Here is a 16,820-nt window from a genome sequence, read left to right as displayed (position 1 = left end):
TATCAGGTTGTTGAACAATATTCTGTAATATTCTAGGTAACTTAAGAGCATTTGGCAGCAAAAAAAATTAATGAGTTAATCACTTAGGCAATTTAACGTTTCCATTTGAGTCCCTTACACTTCAATTAAATGCTTCAGTAGGGTATAAGTGTAAAGAAAAAGTATCTCAATGTAAGTAAAAGTTAGAATTTTAGAAAATGTACATCACAGCCATTCATTAGGTTAATGAATTGAAGGGGAAAAAATGGCCAACACCAGTTGGTCAAAAATCTATTAACCCCAAAGCTATGAAATTGAAGCATAGAAATATTCATGTCAGAATGCTAAACTGTTAAAACTGCTATAAACTCCTAAAGCAAATGGGTCTTCCCCACACAATTTCAAAGCTTTGATATTTGAAAAATACACTAGAAGGAGTAATTTATTTTTTTCCCACAGTTCCAAACTACTTATAGCTGCAGAAACCCTCCTGCATGATCTGAACACTAATGGCCAAGAACAGCAAAAGGATATGAAGGGGTCAGACTAGTCTAAGTTTCAAATATGTATTTCTTATGAAGCTGTATTCTACTAACCAGTTTATGGTAGAGCACAAAGTTGGAATTACCCCTCTTCATCTTAAGGACAAAACAGGGCATACATACATAACACCATTGCATAGAAACAAAACACTATCATAGGACCAGAAGTTCATGTTGTTCTATTGAACCTATAATCTATTAACAATTCAATCTGAGATTCCTTGATGTATCCTCTTCAAAACACATGGATAAAAATAAGAAACTGAGGAGGAAGCAAGTCCGAGTACAACTTTTGCGAACAGAGGACATGCCTCACAAATCTTTTAGAGTTGTCCAAAACTGTTAGCTAATAGATGAGAAGCAATTGTTAAGGCATATTTGGGTTTCAGAAAACCATTTATCCCTCACAAAATGTTCTTAACTGATTTGCTTTGGAATATGATGAAATTATCAAATTAATAACTATCTAAACTGTAGCAAGGAAAACAGAGCAGAAGGCTACTATCCGTGGACTCCCACAGTTACAAAGGTTGTTCAGGATATTGATTTATGATTTGGAAAAGATGGTGAACACCAGACTGACCAAGTTTCCTATGAATAACAAGCAGTAAAAAATGATGAAAAGAAAACCAAGAGAAAGAGCTGTGGAAGAAGCTCATTCTACTGAATGATTGAGAGATAAAAGAACTGCTAAAAATATAGTAAATAAATGTATAGCAGTGCACATGAAGAAAGACAGTATTAACTTTCCCCATACTGTAATGGGATATGAACAGGTGATTACCACTCAAAATTTAGATCTTGAAATTTAGATGTTGAAAAGAGCAGAATTGTCTTTGAACAATTAGGTTAACAAAGATTCATTAGTCTGGGAAAGAAACTGCTGAGGGAATTGTATGACTGAGGTATGTAAAAAAATAAAAGAGAAAGGGGTTAAGAAACAGTGGTTCACTTCCCATTTTCACATAAGAAGCAGGGGTATTGATTAGAAGTAAAAGACAGTAGGATAAAAACAGAGAATGAATGTGTTAGTCTACATAACAAACTGGTTCAGGAAGCACCTATGTCAGAAGTCACAGGAGGTGCAGGAATTATTCCCTATAAACAATTACACATATTTCCTCTGCTTTTGCACTCTCTTGAGGGCATCTGCTGGGAATGAGTTTTTTGGCTAGATAGTTCTTTGGTCTGACCCAGTATACTGAGCTGACTGACCTTCAAGCCATTTCTCTACAAAACAGCTGGTGCTACTCATCTTGAAACCTCTCCACACCGTTCCTCCAAAGCACTAAAATAGAGATCATCTCTGTAACTGTGGCTTTATGCTCTCATTCATTTTATACCTTCGGTTTTCTGCAGAGGTCACCAACAGTGCTGCCAATTAATGCCAATTTGCTTGGAACACCTGTCCATTAAGAAATGGATTGAACACAAAAATCTTGGTTTTGACAGAACAGTGAACAAGAATCAAGTTGTAATGACACATAATCACTACCTACCTGGGACAGCTGTATACTGCTGATCTGGAGGAGGGCCTGACTCTGTATCCCATGATCAATCACTGACCTATGAATGACATTGCAGGCAAGTGCTTTGTCACTTTCTTAAATAACTATAAAACAACTCACTATGGTGCAACTAAAAAGTCTTCCAAGAAGTAGAATAAGTCCAGAAAGTCTACCACTAATGGGGAGACATAATCAGATGTGTCTCCATAATTAAGTTTCCATTAAGACCACAGAAAGGAAGGGAAAAGATCCCAGCTGTCTGGGAGTGTCAATTTTTCATCTTTTTGTGACATATAATTTGCAGAGTTTGGGAAACTCAGTTATTTTACCTTGCTTTCTTTTAAACTGTCATTGATTTTAAATTTATGCAAGAAAAATATCATGTCATCAGAAGAAAGTCTTTCTGAACCCTCTCTAGTAATTTAATTTCCAGTTTCTGCTAGGGCCATACCTTGAAAGCAGACAGTGTTATTTTAGGTTGGTATAGCTTTTTCATTAAACATGGGCTTCAGGAAGGCTGAAGCAGGGTTAATTCACTTGGCAAATGATGCCCCATCCTTGTAAGTATCCAAGGCCAGGCTGGATGGGTCTTTGACCAGAAACCATCATGAGTGCCATCATGAGGCATATGCAGGACAACCAGCTGATCAGGCACAGCCAGCATGGGTTTAGGAAAGGCAGGTCCTGCTTGACCAGCCTGATCTTCTATGACAAGACCTACTAGATGAGGGGAAGTCTGTGCATGTTATCTACCCGGACTTCAGTAAAGCCTTTGTTACTGCCCCCCACAGCATTCTTTTGGAAAATCTGGCAGCCCATGGCTTGGACAGGTGCACACATCACTGGGTAAAATCTGGCTTGATGGCTGGGCCCAGGGAGTGCTGGTGAACGGAGCTGGCAGCTGGTCACATGTTGTAATCTCTAGCGCTCAGTATTTGGGCCGGTCCTCTTTAACATCATTATCGGTGGTCTGGAGGAGGGGATCAAGTGCACCTTTAGTCAGTTTGCAGATGACACAAAGCAAGGTGGGAGTGTTGATCTCCTGGAGGGTAGAAGGATCTGCAGAGGGATCTGGACAGACTCTTTCCATTGTACGAGGTTCAACAAGGCCAAGTGCCAGGTCCTCCATGTGGATCATGATGACCCCCTGCAGTGCTACAAGCCAGGGGTGGAGTCACTGGAAAGGTGGAAAAGGACCGGGGTGTGCTGGTTGACAGTGGCTGAACATGAGCCAGTGTCTGCCCAGGTGGCCAAGAACACCAATGGCTGAAGAAAAGGCAGCTCTGGGGGCTCCTTATTGCTCTCTACAACTATCTGAAAAGAGGCTGTATCCAGGTAGGGGTTGGTCTCTTCCTTCAAATAACAAGTGATAGAACAAGAAGAAATGGTCTTAGTTGTACCAGGAGAGATTTAGGTTGGACATTAGGGAAAATTTTTTCACAGAAATGGTTGTCAAGCATTGGAACAGGCTTCCCAGGGAAATGGTTGAGTCACTATCCTTGGAGATATTTAAAAGATACGTGACAAGGGTACTTAGAGATGTGGTTTGGTGCTGGACTTGGCCATTCTAAGTTAAGCTCAGGTTGGATTTGATGATCTTAGAGGTCTTTTCTAACCTAAATGAGTCCATGATTGTACCACTTTATGAAATAAGAATCAAGTGTGATATCCATTAGGAAAAAATACAACATTTTACTGATAATTTGGAATTTATCCATTTTCTGCTTTAGAGGATTTAATATTTCAAAGTGCATCATTAAAGCCTTGATCCTTTTTCACAAACGTATTTCTACCAAGCATATGTAAGAGGTATGACTAATCTTGATTACTGTCTTTGTTGATACTGGTTCAAAAAGAGATGATAATGATAATGCTGTTATTTATTTCACATGGTAATTGTTGCTGTTTCCATTTTAGTGAGCATTGCTGAGAATTTCTGAAAAGAATATAAAATATCTCTTTGTAAAATATGTATATGAAAATGGTAGCAACATTAATATATTTGATATTTATATATTGATATATTTTCCTTGTTGTCATGGTTTGATGGTTTAAATTTAAACAACTCTGCGGTTTAAATTATAGAAACATAAAACCATAGAGTATCTCAAGTTGAAAGGGATTCATAAGGATCACCGAGTCCAAATCCCTTCTCCTCAAAGGACTACCCAAAACTAAATCATATGACTAAGAGTGTCTTCCAGACATGCCTTAAACTCTGAAATGCTAAAATACCTTGGCATAGCTTCATTGCCTTAAGCTATAACTGAAAACATTGGCCATTACGTTTCAGTGGATTTCATTAAAATCTTTTAGATTATAAAAAACCAGCTTTCTTGCACCTTTTTGATGCCAACTGGAGTGTGTTTTGTCAAAGCTCCATTACTAAAAATGTTTCAGCATACTCAAAAAAAAAAACCCCTTCAATATAATATGCTTTGCAAATAGACAGATTTGTCTTACACTTATTCTGAAGAAAGAGAATTAGAGTTACATAATTTCTTGCAAAAACGCCCAGCAACATTCAGCTCAGAGCGAATTGAATATGCTCTCTCTATAGTTTTTAGTCCGGTCTGTGACTGAAATGTATGTATATATATATACATAGGTAGTTTATATCGATGAACTGATCTGACCTATGTAAGGCTGAGCATTTGCTAATACTTATTACAGGGACAGACAAGAAGCAGGGGCTTTATGTTGCTTGGAGAAGAAAACATGACTGCTCCATTTAGCAGTAAAAGACTCTCACATCAGCTTACTTTAATCGTTGAACAACAAATACCAAATGAGGCATGAGTGAAACTCTTGTGATGCCCAGCCAAAAAAACAAATTATGGTGATATCTACTGTAAATAGGAGTCGGAGCTTTCAACTTGTCTCAGAAGTCAGAGGGATTTAATTATGATATCAAAATACCTGTGCATTCCTTTGATGCAGCATGAATTCAGGAGAGGGTCTGTATTTACTTACTTTTAATGGAATTCTTAGATGCAGGTGCACAATTCTGCGACAGTTTTAAGAAGACAGTAATTATCTGTTAAAGTATGCATCACCAAATCATTCAATAGATAAAGGCTTCTATAGAGGAAACAAGCTCTTTCAGGTGAAGTAGCAATTTGGACTTGTAATATGATGTCTTCAAAATTCAGTGAAAGCAGCAGCTTTTAATTACACAGCTCTATTCAACAATATTTTAATTGACAGATGCTTAATTAAATGGGAGGAAGGTGAAACAGCATGTGAAACAACCCCTCCTTTCCTATCACAAAAACCCCCCACTTTTTAACTCTAATGCTGCATCAGATACATGCTTTTGAAATGTAATGATTGCTCTGTAAGACATTTAATTCTTTTTAATTAATGTATGAGTTTGCAGACACTGAGCACCTATATACGAAGTTTACATAGAGAGCCTGTTTAACAGTACATGTTAGGGACTCACACTACCTTATTCACTGCAATAGCTATGCACTTAAATCAATTGGATTATCAATTGGATTACTATTCAAATTAAACAAATTAAAACCCTTTCAATTATGTAAGTTTCTCTAGAGGTGATTTACAATGGAAATATTAATGAATATTTCATTACAGCTGTGCTACTAGGTGCCAATAGATTATTATGAACCTATGGGGTACAAGCCTGAGTAAGTTAATTTTAGAGAATACATATGGACTATTTGACAGAATCTTGCACCTTTTTCATTAATTTGTTTCCCTTGAGCTAGTACGTAATTGGTTTCCAAGTAACCTCAATAACCTTGCCTGGAACATCTTTCCAGATACGTTCTTCCTTTGGGGATAGGGGACAGGGGTGAGAGTAGCTTATATTAAATCTCAGCACAAAAAGCAGAAAGTAATTATGACTCCTCAAAAACTACAATAGCAGTCAGAAATCAAAATCCAACATTAAATGTATATAAGGAAAAGAAAAGATACGATGTTGAGATTGTTGTAGTTTTACACTATAAATGCAAGTGTGCCCAAACTTCAACTGTTACAGACAGCTTTTGGCAGCTGTTTATATCCCCAAATGGGGCATGCTGTCCTTGCTTAGAAAAATTAGCTCAGGGCTAGGGAAACTCTTTGAACTTCACACAGTCTGCACACTCCTCAGGATAAATCTGAGCCTCGACTCTTGCTTGTCTCTCTATGAACTCAGTAAGTGTCAATTTGTTGCTGGAGCTAGTGGAAAGACACTGGTTGCAACTTAGCAGGAGAACTTGTTACTCAATTTTATTATCATTTTTCTCTATACACCACTTACACATGTACCTGAACTGCCAGAGTTCATCTATGCTAACATCAAATTTAGAAACATCACCACAACACGCTTCTCTGCTTTCACACTGATCATTACCAGGACCCCCTATTTGGAACAGTAATCAAACACTAACTTGGGAAAACAGTAGAAGGATCTTTCTAGTTAAAAAAAAACCCAAAAAACTGCACGCTTTCATTTCCTCTAACACTTCAGCTTCCTCATCTAGTCTTCATCCTCATGTTACCATGCATATTTCCCTCTAATCAAGGACTTCTGATACTCCCTGCTGAAACACATGAGAGATGGCAGCTCCTTCTCTTCACCAGATTGGCAACAGGTGAGAAATGACCATAATTTTGTATGCTCATACAAGAGAGTTTCAAATTTCTAACTTCTCTTTATAACCTAGTTCTGAACTGAAGTGGTCCATTTGTGCACATTTGTAAACACATGCAGAGGAACAGGTAATATGAGAAAAAAAGAGATTATTCATTAATTAAATTATGCAAATTTAATTACTCTGCAGCTCTCATACTGTACTCCTGAATCAGAGGCCAAGCAGAAGAGGATCATTCATTAATAAATTACACCACTCCTCAAAACTCTTTTATCTATCTGTGCAAACAAAAGGTACTCAACAGTTGGTGCAACCTACAGAGCAAACCAACTCTCCCTAAAGCTGATTCCTGGTGACTAGTCTGATGAAGCACTCCTTATAATCCATCAAGTAAGCAAAGGAACTCAAAATACCTTAAGTGTAATTAAAAAAAAAAAAAGAAAACTGAATAGGATAAAGGAAATGACCAATTTCTATGAGGAATAATTAATAAAAAATAAAAAATTTGGCTATATTTCCGAAGCATTTTTCTGTTCCCTGCTACTGCAAACTCAAAACGAGCAAATTCATAAGAACTGTAAAAAACAAACTATTCACATGAAAGAGCTGTGTATGGGGAAAATATGCATAATTAAGAACTGAAACCAGATACCTCACAAATACAAGTTACTGTTTTCTACTTGGTATACTAGTTCCATTGTGATCCTGCTGCACTTTTTTTCTCAAAGATAAGTTGCCGTAAGCTTTTTCTGACCTGTATTGGTCTTTCACTTCTTTTCCAGTGAAAACAGACTTGGATTTAGTTGAGCCCCACTTAAAAAATTGAACTCATCTTCTTTGAAGGTGTGTGAATTTCAGATTAATTTTCAATGGTTTAAGTGAACATTTTTTAAACTAGTACTAGATGCCATAAAGCAGCAAATATTGTTCAGTATTCATCTATTTAGCAACCAGTAAGACTTTCTTTGTATTTCCAATGCTATATTCCTTCATCAGCTTTTGTTAAGACTCTAAGTAAAAAAAAAACAAACAAAAAATCAGATCAAAACTCAACCCATATGTGACTTAAACTTCACTGGGAAATTTCTGTGTAGAAGAAATGATCAAGATGATCAAATGTTAAATACGAGAAGAAATAACTGCTGAAAAGATTAGCAGTGACAGTGGGGATTAATTAAAGATAAGACTTTTAAAGATAGCTTTCATTTACTTCATTAATGTCATAGTGAAAGTCCCAATCAACTCTAATCAGAATTAGAAAAACACAGCTAAATCTAACCAAACATCTCAGTCTAAAAAATTTTCCTGACAATTCTATTGTAGTGAAGTAGGAAGGTGTTATTTAAAAGTTTTTTTCCAGCTTCTATTGTTATGATTTCTGAGAGGTATAATCAGAAACAAGAAGTCTGGACTATTTTTCACTGAGGTGAAAAAGAAATAGTCACTTCATATTTTAATAATTGAGGAAAAATTATCTGCAGTGTGTTTATCTCATTTCATAAAGGTCCTCAGCACAGCAGCAGTCCAAACAAAGTGCAGCTGGCTGCGTCCATCTATTTTACCTTTCTCTTCAGCAAAAAATGGAAGACATGGTGATGATTACTTTCACGAGAGTAACCACTGTGTACCTCTAAGGGAGATATTTTTTTGTATTTATTACGTTAATCATTTTATGAATTTACATAACCAAATGATACACTGTGAACTGGAAGTCAATTCAAAGTTACTTTGCTTTCATACTCCGCGAGAGAATAATAGATTTTCAGATCAAGAGATTTATTCCACTTCTAGGTCATAGTGTCTGTTGCATACATGGGTCTTCATGTGACTTTATGTCAGGCTTCAGAAAAATTAAGTGCTGTATAAAAGCAACCAAGTACCTTACAATTACACCATTTTTTACTTTGTGTTTTTCTGCTTATATTTCAAGCTTATACCCAGTCTTTTGTGTGCTGTCTTGGCAACTAACTCTTAATTACTCTGCTACAAGTCTACAAAATTCCAGCCACTTATTTATATTTGTATAATATGAAAAGTTCAAAGTGTCTAATTCCCACAGTAGTCATAATGATTATTAAAAATTATCATGACATACTAATTCTAGCATTTAGTAGGCATTAATTTAGTAAAATGTGCTAATGCAATCACTGGCCATAGCCCTCTTCTCATAATGTAAGCTCTTTGCAGAAAGGACTTTCTTTGCCTCCAGAGCACCTGGCAGACAGACATTTCAGAATGCTGGACCCTGAGGACAGATTTGGATTGTTTAGTAAGACAACAGTACAAGTAATTAAAGGTAATAATCATCTGGATAACTGCAAATAAATAAACATGAAACCTTTTGTATCTATGACCAGTTTGGACACCAAACACTACGGTACAGGTATCAGCACAGAAAAGCATATTTCTATTTATTTATTTATTGTACATAATGCATTTTTATTATCATATATGAATATATTTTTAACAGATGGAAACAAGCTTTAAGGAGTAGTATAGAGAGATAGTGCTCAGAGAATGCAAAGCTTGAGAGAAGTACAGTAAGCATCAGACACATCACTGTCTAAGAAAGAAAGCAAAAACAGAGAAGCCTTCTGTTCATTCACTGGGTATTCTTTTGATTCACCAAAATATGAAGAGCAATCTAATATCGATATCCAACTGAGACGGACAAAAACTCTCTAACAGTTTAGAGTTAGAAAGTGCATGTTTTATTTGGGGCCAGGCACTGCGTGGGATAGCTCCCTAAGATGCAAGGCCCCGATCCGAGCAAAACCAAAGCTTTTTATTTACAAAAATTATGAATATCCAAAATACAAATACATATTCATAACATTAACACCTCCCATTCTCCGCTTTGTATGGAAATGAGCTTAAATGTCATTAAGCATGCATAGTGTGTGTTCTGAATTGAGTCGGTGGTCTTGAATTGGGTCAGTGGTCTTAAAAAGATGAAGTAACTCATCTTCCTCATTTTGACCTTTTTGCCTTTCTGAGTTTTAACAATCCTAATTACTTTAGTGACCTCTTAAGTTTCCTCTTGCATGACTTTTGAACGGGTACCCACCAAGGGAGGAAATTGGTAATTGTCCTTGTTCCCTACACCAACTTATCAATGTTTCTATTCCTCGTTCTAAGCACAGCTAAGCAAACGTACAAATGACAGATCATCAGTTATTTGGTAATCAGTTACTAACATCTTAAAACCCATTTCAGGTCCAGCTCTCTTAACTATTTTAATTAACTCTAGCTGGGCCCAAATTCCTTCCTATTCTAACTAATTTCAACACAGCTAGCCTATAACTGAAATCTTTATGTTTCTTCCAAATGTTTCACTTTCTGTGTAATTTTATATCCAACTGAAAAACTAGAGCTGAGATTTGTTAGGTGTCAAACAGGTTTTGAGCATGAAGGTCCACGTCCTTGTACAGCTAGTATTTACATCTTCAATCTTCATTACTGAAAGGACAGTACTCTTGCCTACTAAGACATCCTGTCTTCTTTGGCTTTGGTGACTACCATTTTTCCTGGGGAAAGGAACTTCTTTTCTTTCCCCACAATGCTGCAATTAATTTAATCACAGTTGCTCACTGCAGAAAAAAGAACTGAATATCCTCTGGTTTAAAGAAAGTGACATTTTTTCCTCTTTCATTTCTTTCTCTTTTTCTCCCTATCTTTCCTACTAAAAAAGTTTGCTTCAAGAATTTAACTTTACATTATTTTCTTAATTCCACCTGCATTTCAGCATCTCTAGCTGGATTAAATTAATCAGTACAATATTACAACAAAGTATGACAAAAGTATTACATGAATTCATGTCTAAACAATGATTAAATCTTACTGTGTTCACTCTTCCAAGCTTCTCAGCTGTCTCAGAGTAAAAACGTAGCAGTTCAGGGCCATGTGTTGTCGACTTTGTAAGTACGGAATTTTACAGTATAAGCACTTAAAAATCAATCAAAGCAAACAACAAGAACAAAACTAGGGTAGTCTTACTCTATCATTTTGAAGTTCAGAAAAGGAAAAGAACTTACAGAGCTTACACCATGCTTTTATTATTCATTTGCATACCGTGTTAGTTGAGTTTCCATTTAAATGTAAGCCACTGTCAAAGAGAGGTGATGAAGTTCCACTGCTGTGATCACTGGATGGTCCAGGGGAACCTGGAAATCAGATCAAGAAAAATAACTGCTAATGTTAAAAATATATGTATATATCAGACAAAATCTATTCCATCTGTAAAACACAGGAAGATTTTTTAATGTGATTCACCAAACCAAGACAGAAATACTAGTTGTATTTTAGAAATAAAATATCCATGTGCTATACTTAATATCTAGAAAGAAAAAAGGTATCTAGATGTCATCTTAGAGGGGCTGTGCTCATGGGAACTATTTGTATGACTAATTTTTTGCAGAATTAAGCCTTTTTCACTGAGAATGAGATATTCAAAACCAAGTAACAAGTTCAGTTACACAAAATGCATTTAATAATTTAAAGAACAAATTTTCTATCAAGTCTTGGAAGTCTCACCTTAGAGTACAACCATAGACTGTATTTATAAACAAAGATAATAGAAAACTCTAAGGCAAGTACTAACTGGACATACATATACTTTATTAATGGATGTATTTTTTCCTTAAAATGCCAGTTATTTTAAAGTAAGATGCTCCTTCTCAAATTCAGAAATTGAAAGCAAACAATCACCCTGAACTGTTGATACCATGTCAATATGCTAAGACTAGACAGATATATTCTTCAAAATATCTCTTCTTTTAGCAGTTATGCATCATGATCCTACTTTAGTAGTTAAAAGTGATTCCAGGAAAGCTTAATACATTTGCAGTGTATAATAATGGAAATAGCATAGAGTCACATCACTGTGTAGTTTCTGCTTAAATGTAAAATGTTAACAAATAGCACCAATAATATGCAATTACTGTCAGACAGCACTTGGTCTTATCAATAATGCACACAAAATCAATTGCACAGCATTATATTCATCATCACTGAAAATTCTTTTTTCCGTCTGAAGAATTCACCTGAAATTGCCTGTAAATCATCTCACATTAATAAGTCTGTCAAGTCTAACACCACAGTAGTCAAAAAGCCATTCTTAGTCATATATTTTTGTATGTTTCTTTTCCATACATCAACACCTGGAAAATTTAGCAAAATGGAACTTAATTCAAGAAAAGTGCATTTTCTCCATTACAGACCTGTCAGTTCAATGCTGGGGTCTCAGAATTATAGCCTCAGTTCTGGAGTTTCAGCATGTTTTTGTTTGGAGTCCTTTCTGTACAATACTAGGTCATGTCAGCAGAAGGAGTCAATATGCTTTATTTCTATGGGTCTAAACCAAGCACCTGCTCTAGTAACTATAATGTTTTGTAGCTCCTATATATGTACAGTAGCCAAAAAAATTTATGTTCTTAGTCATAGACAACTACAGTGACTTGATGGAACAGAAGAAAATTTTAATGAAAAAAAAAGAAGCAAAGAAGTTGGCATTAAATTCTCCACTGAAGAGTCTTCCTGCTGGGAAATCTGACTGTCTGCAGCAGTAGACAACTATCACAAGTCCATCAATCAATCAGATTCTGAAAGCGGAATTATCCCACCTATTCAGCAATTTGAGCATATCAAAAGACATGAATTCAGGTATTTAAAAATCTTTAAATCCAGGCTTTACCATAACACAAAATAATACATTTGAATAATTGATTAATTTTAAGTAGAGAAAACTTACATCAATCTCATGGCAAAGCTAGGAATAAAAGGTTAAGAAAGAAATTTCCCTCCTTCCACAGCATCCCAGAAGATTTACTTATCAGCAGCTTTCTTTCATTTTCTGTGTATTCCTAGCTACACAGCCTGTCTCAGGCCATGCCACCTCCAAGTCCATGAACTTGACTGCAAACAAGTTCACAAGTCTTTTAGTCCGTTCCCTGCTGTTTCTGCCTCACTTACTCATGGACTACTCCTTCATGACCTCATTCAGCATTTTAGATGTTCCCATTGCAAATACTCAGCTTACTTGCATGGAAGGTGCAATGCCCTCATCTCTCCAAGGAACTCTGTTTGCCTTCCCACACGACAGCCCTAGAGCAATCAGAGCTGCTCCTTCCTGTTCTTAGAACAAAACACAACATGATCATATACTATCTGCTACTGCAGCCCTTGCCTAAGTAGATGAGACTTCAAATCAAGTGTAAGGTACCAGTCCAAACTCTGGAACATTACTTCGAGAAAGACTATCAAAGTGCTTATGTTAAATAAAACATCTGCTACTCCCCGCTCCATGGCCATAATCACAGAAATCATAAAATATTCCAAGTTAGAAGGGACCCACAAGCTGTCAAGTGAATGGCCTGTACAGGGATCAAATCCACAACCTTGGTGTTATTAGCACCATGCTCTGACCAGCTGAGCTACAGCTTCCTGCTGGGTACTGATACCATGAAAAGAGGCATTTGCTGTGTTGTGACGTTTCCAGCAATTGTTACTGCCTAGATGTGTGATCCCACACAAATCTTAAGACAATCGGCCTAAGAGAAATGCAAACCTACCCTATGACAGGCATCATATGTTTAATTTGCTTATTCTCAGCTTTGGCATTCTTGTTCTTTTGGGAAGGTTGGGTTAGGAAGGATCCCGTGGGAGAGGAAAAGATCTCAGCAATAGCTGAGTATGCTCAGAGGAAAAAAACCACACAACATACCCTGCAAAATGAGAAGGGGTCACAGAGACATAGAGATGGCAAGGATATGAGTCTGCAGTTCACAAAGGAGACTGAGATGCCCCTGAGGGTAGCACAAAAAAACCAGGTAAGACTCCAGGGTAAGGGAAATAAACTTTGTAAGGATCACAGTGGATTTTGGAGAGCCAGCAACAACTCAGGAAATCACCATGTTAGCTGACATTAAACCTAAAGCAAGAGCTCATTTTCAGTGGTACAGGTAGGAGTTGCTAATAAATCCTTTTATAATACTTTTGACAGAATCAATAAAATTTTTAAACTTAAAATATTAAGTATTTTACTACTTATTTTAATAAAGCCTAGATTTTATTTTTAACTTTAAAAGCCTTATACTTTCTAGACCTAGAAAATTCTCTAATAAAGTTCTGGACAGCTCAACAGTTCCATCAACAGGAGGTTGATTATTTCAGTCAGTGAATTACACTAAATCTCTAAATAATAAACAACCCTCAAAATGCACAACAGCAGAACAATGTACAGCAAACAGTCAGCAAGACTTTATTATTAATAACAATTTGTTTTATGATTGACATTGCTGAATGATACTGGAGACCTCTTGTACATAAATAAAAATTCATATGTTGACCTTGCTGATTATGGCATAGGCAACCTCCAAAAGACAAAAAGCTCATTCCAGAACAACCACAAAATTAATATCAAAGGAAACACTCTTAAAGATTTTTAATTACACTGTAAGCTTTGCAAATTCAGAATATTCTGATCATTTGGTATAAGTATCAAATAGAAAAACTTTGAAAAGGGTCTGTTTTACCAAAAAATGTCCTGAGGAGTTTTCCTAGCAGCAGTGAATCTTATTTAAATAGGTCCTACAAGCCCAGCTTAACACTGGGATGGATAATGAACTTAGATCCATAGAATCCTTAATGACAATACCCAAGAGTTGATGCCATAATTATTCTGTAACAGGCTAAAAAATAGTCTCATATTAAATCTTAACTTTTTGACCCAGCTCAAAAATCCAAAACTCCTCCTCTTGATTTCAAGAAAGACAAATCCTCTCTCGAGGTGAGAGAGACCTTAGAGAAACCCACAGCCATGGGATGAGGAATCATCTTTGCCATGAAGCCAAGAAACCCAATGAAGCAGACTTTATTGGCCCATAACAATTCTGATCCAGGCCTGATAGGTTTTTGAGAAATAGCTATTTGCCCAATGCAAAATCCTGCCAAGCATTCTGCGATATTTTATAAAACTGCTGATCAAAGAAATAACTGTGGCAAAGAATATTGGAACAATTTAATTTATTATTATGGAAAGTCTTGTAATAGTCTAGTAAGTGGTAAGTGTCCTGGACAGCTGTGAAAGAGACAAGGATCAATACTGGCATATCACCCCTAATTAGGGCCTCCTCCAAACACAGTCCTTGTCTCATCCTTAAGTGATACTTAATCAGTATCCACAACTAAACCCATGCCAAATTCTGTAATTTTGTTGGCAATAATGAAGGAGTGAAACAGAAAAATGTCGTGACAACTGTAGGTAGATATTTCCATGTTATCACATCTTGTTCTTTTGCATGACATGAGATGGTGTAGGGAAGGGAGACGTATGAGAAGGAAGGGAGGGATAGATGCTACTCCTGATGGTGTGCTCATAGTGATGATATGGGTTAATGGGAAGAGACAGCATGATTGCAGCACTAAAACTGCCAGCACAGCAGCTGGTCTGACCAAATGCTGGAAGGTAGGGGACCAAGTGCCTGAGTCTTCTGGGATGCCAGGAGAGGCCAAGATACTTCAGAATTATGCATGTATTATGCATGTATGCACTTAAATCCTGTCTGCAGTGTGATTTGGAAATTTTTTTATTGCATAATGGAATTTCTACTTAGCTTTTTAAATGTGTCATTGATACTTCATGACTGGAATTCCCTTTTGTGCATGGACTTGTGAAAAGCTCTTCTTGAAATGGGGTGCTATTCTCTGTAACTCCATTACTATTCTCTGTAACTCCAGCTTATTTATTGTCTTAAATCAGAACTATTTTCCATAATTTTATCCAGCTTATTTGCTTCTTTTCTCACTACAAGAATGATTATTTATAGCAAGTCACTTACCAAAGATCACTTGACTCACTGACCTTGGTTTCAGCCTCTATTGGATGGCTACACAGAACATTCTGGAGAGGAGCATGTAAGCTCTTGCAGAGGTTCAGGTTCAGTTCAGGAGAAGGGTTATTTCCTAAGTTCCTTATATGTCTGATCATACCTAGCAAGTTATTTTTTTTGAGCAGGTGGTATAAGGCTGAGATCATGCATGGGACTGTGTTACAACGGGGATTACTGTAACACGCATATAGCAAACCAGGAGTGCCGTGGAAAAGAAATATATATGGACAGATTCTTGCTAGATGTTTCAGAGGTGTTTATTTCTCCAGCTGCATGGCCGGAGCTCTGCCGAGGAACCCTCACAGTCTGGGTTGAGGGTCCTTGCCTGCACAGGGAAACACAAACCAACCAATGGGAACGAGGCAGACCAGGGGCAGGGAAACCCCGTGCCTGTCTCCTCAGGGCTCCTCTCCCAGGGCTCCATGGCGGGGAGGAGACCCCAACATCTCACCCGTTTTATTTTAATAAAAGGAGAATGAAAACAACTGGATAAACGTAACAAGAACAGTTTCAAGACAACAAGCCACCCTCCTGAGTCTTTAAATGTCCAAACAGATTCTCTGGAACATCTTAGGGCTGACAGAAGGGAGACAGAACTCTCCGGGCATGCTTTGTGGGGAAACTGAGGCAGGAGAGGGTTTAATTTCTTCCCTCCCCCTTTTCATCCCCCCCTCAGCATCGGAGAGGAATTGTAGGGAAAGGGAATCGTATAGGGAAGCCATGGAGTGAAAAACGGATTAGGAATAAACTGGGGATGGGGTAAACTTATGAAGGGGTTCATATTGGGTATGGGGTAAAAGGGGAAAGTAGGTTGTGAGTAGGGAAGTTGCTGGGATGGATATTGTTTATAATTTTGTGCATAATGGCTGCCTTTGACTGGAATGCCTCCAGGCCCAGTAACATTCGCTGCTTGAAAACCCTTCTTTCCTTGCACTATATCAAATTGTACAACTTCCCCATCTCCTACACTTTGCAGGTAATTGTTAGGGTTATTCCTTTTAATGGCAGTTCTATGGATAAATAAATCTTCCCCTGTATCATCTCGTGTTATAAATCCATAGTTGTTTTTTACATTGTACCATTTCACAGTTCCAGGAGGTTCAATATCAGAAAGTAAGTCTCGAGAAATATAGAAGAAATTTTTGAAAAGCCAGTTAAAAAAATGTTCTAGATCTCCCGGTTCCAATACTTTCTTGTTTTGTTGTTCAAGGATTCCTTTAACTTCTAGATACATTTTTTTCTGTGGCTCAGAGAGCCACACTTCCCACGATTCTTCCATAGTCCAGAGAGAATATCCAA

The 16,820-nt window shown here is 37.0% G+C and overlaps 1 protein-coding gene across 1 annotated transcript in view; it reads right to left on the bottom strand.

Annotated features, from left to right (window-relative positions):
• SNTG2 (syntrophin gamma 2) overlaps positions 1-16,820 on the bottom strand; it is a 190,396-nt gene that overhangs the window by 70,140 nt on the left and 103,436 nt on the right. Inside the window, exon 10 of the mRNA XM_039568610.1 lies at positions 10,705-10,796. Coding sequence (XP_039424544.1) covers positions 10,705-10,796 — 92 coding nt within the window. The remainder of the gene's footprint in view (positions 1-10,704; positions 10,797-16,820) is intronic.

The sequence above is a fragment of the Corvus cornix genome, chromosome 3 (genome assembly GCF_000738735.6).
Source record: "Corvus cornix cornix isolate S_Up_H32 chromosome 3, ASM73873v5, whole genome shotgun sequence".
NCBI classification, from domain to species: Eukaryota; Metazoa; Chordata; class Aves; order Passeriformes; family Corvidae; genus Corvus; species Corvus cornix.
Note: the sequence above shows the minus strand (reverse complement) of the source record. Positions and strands in the feature narration are given on the sequence as shown.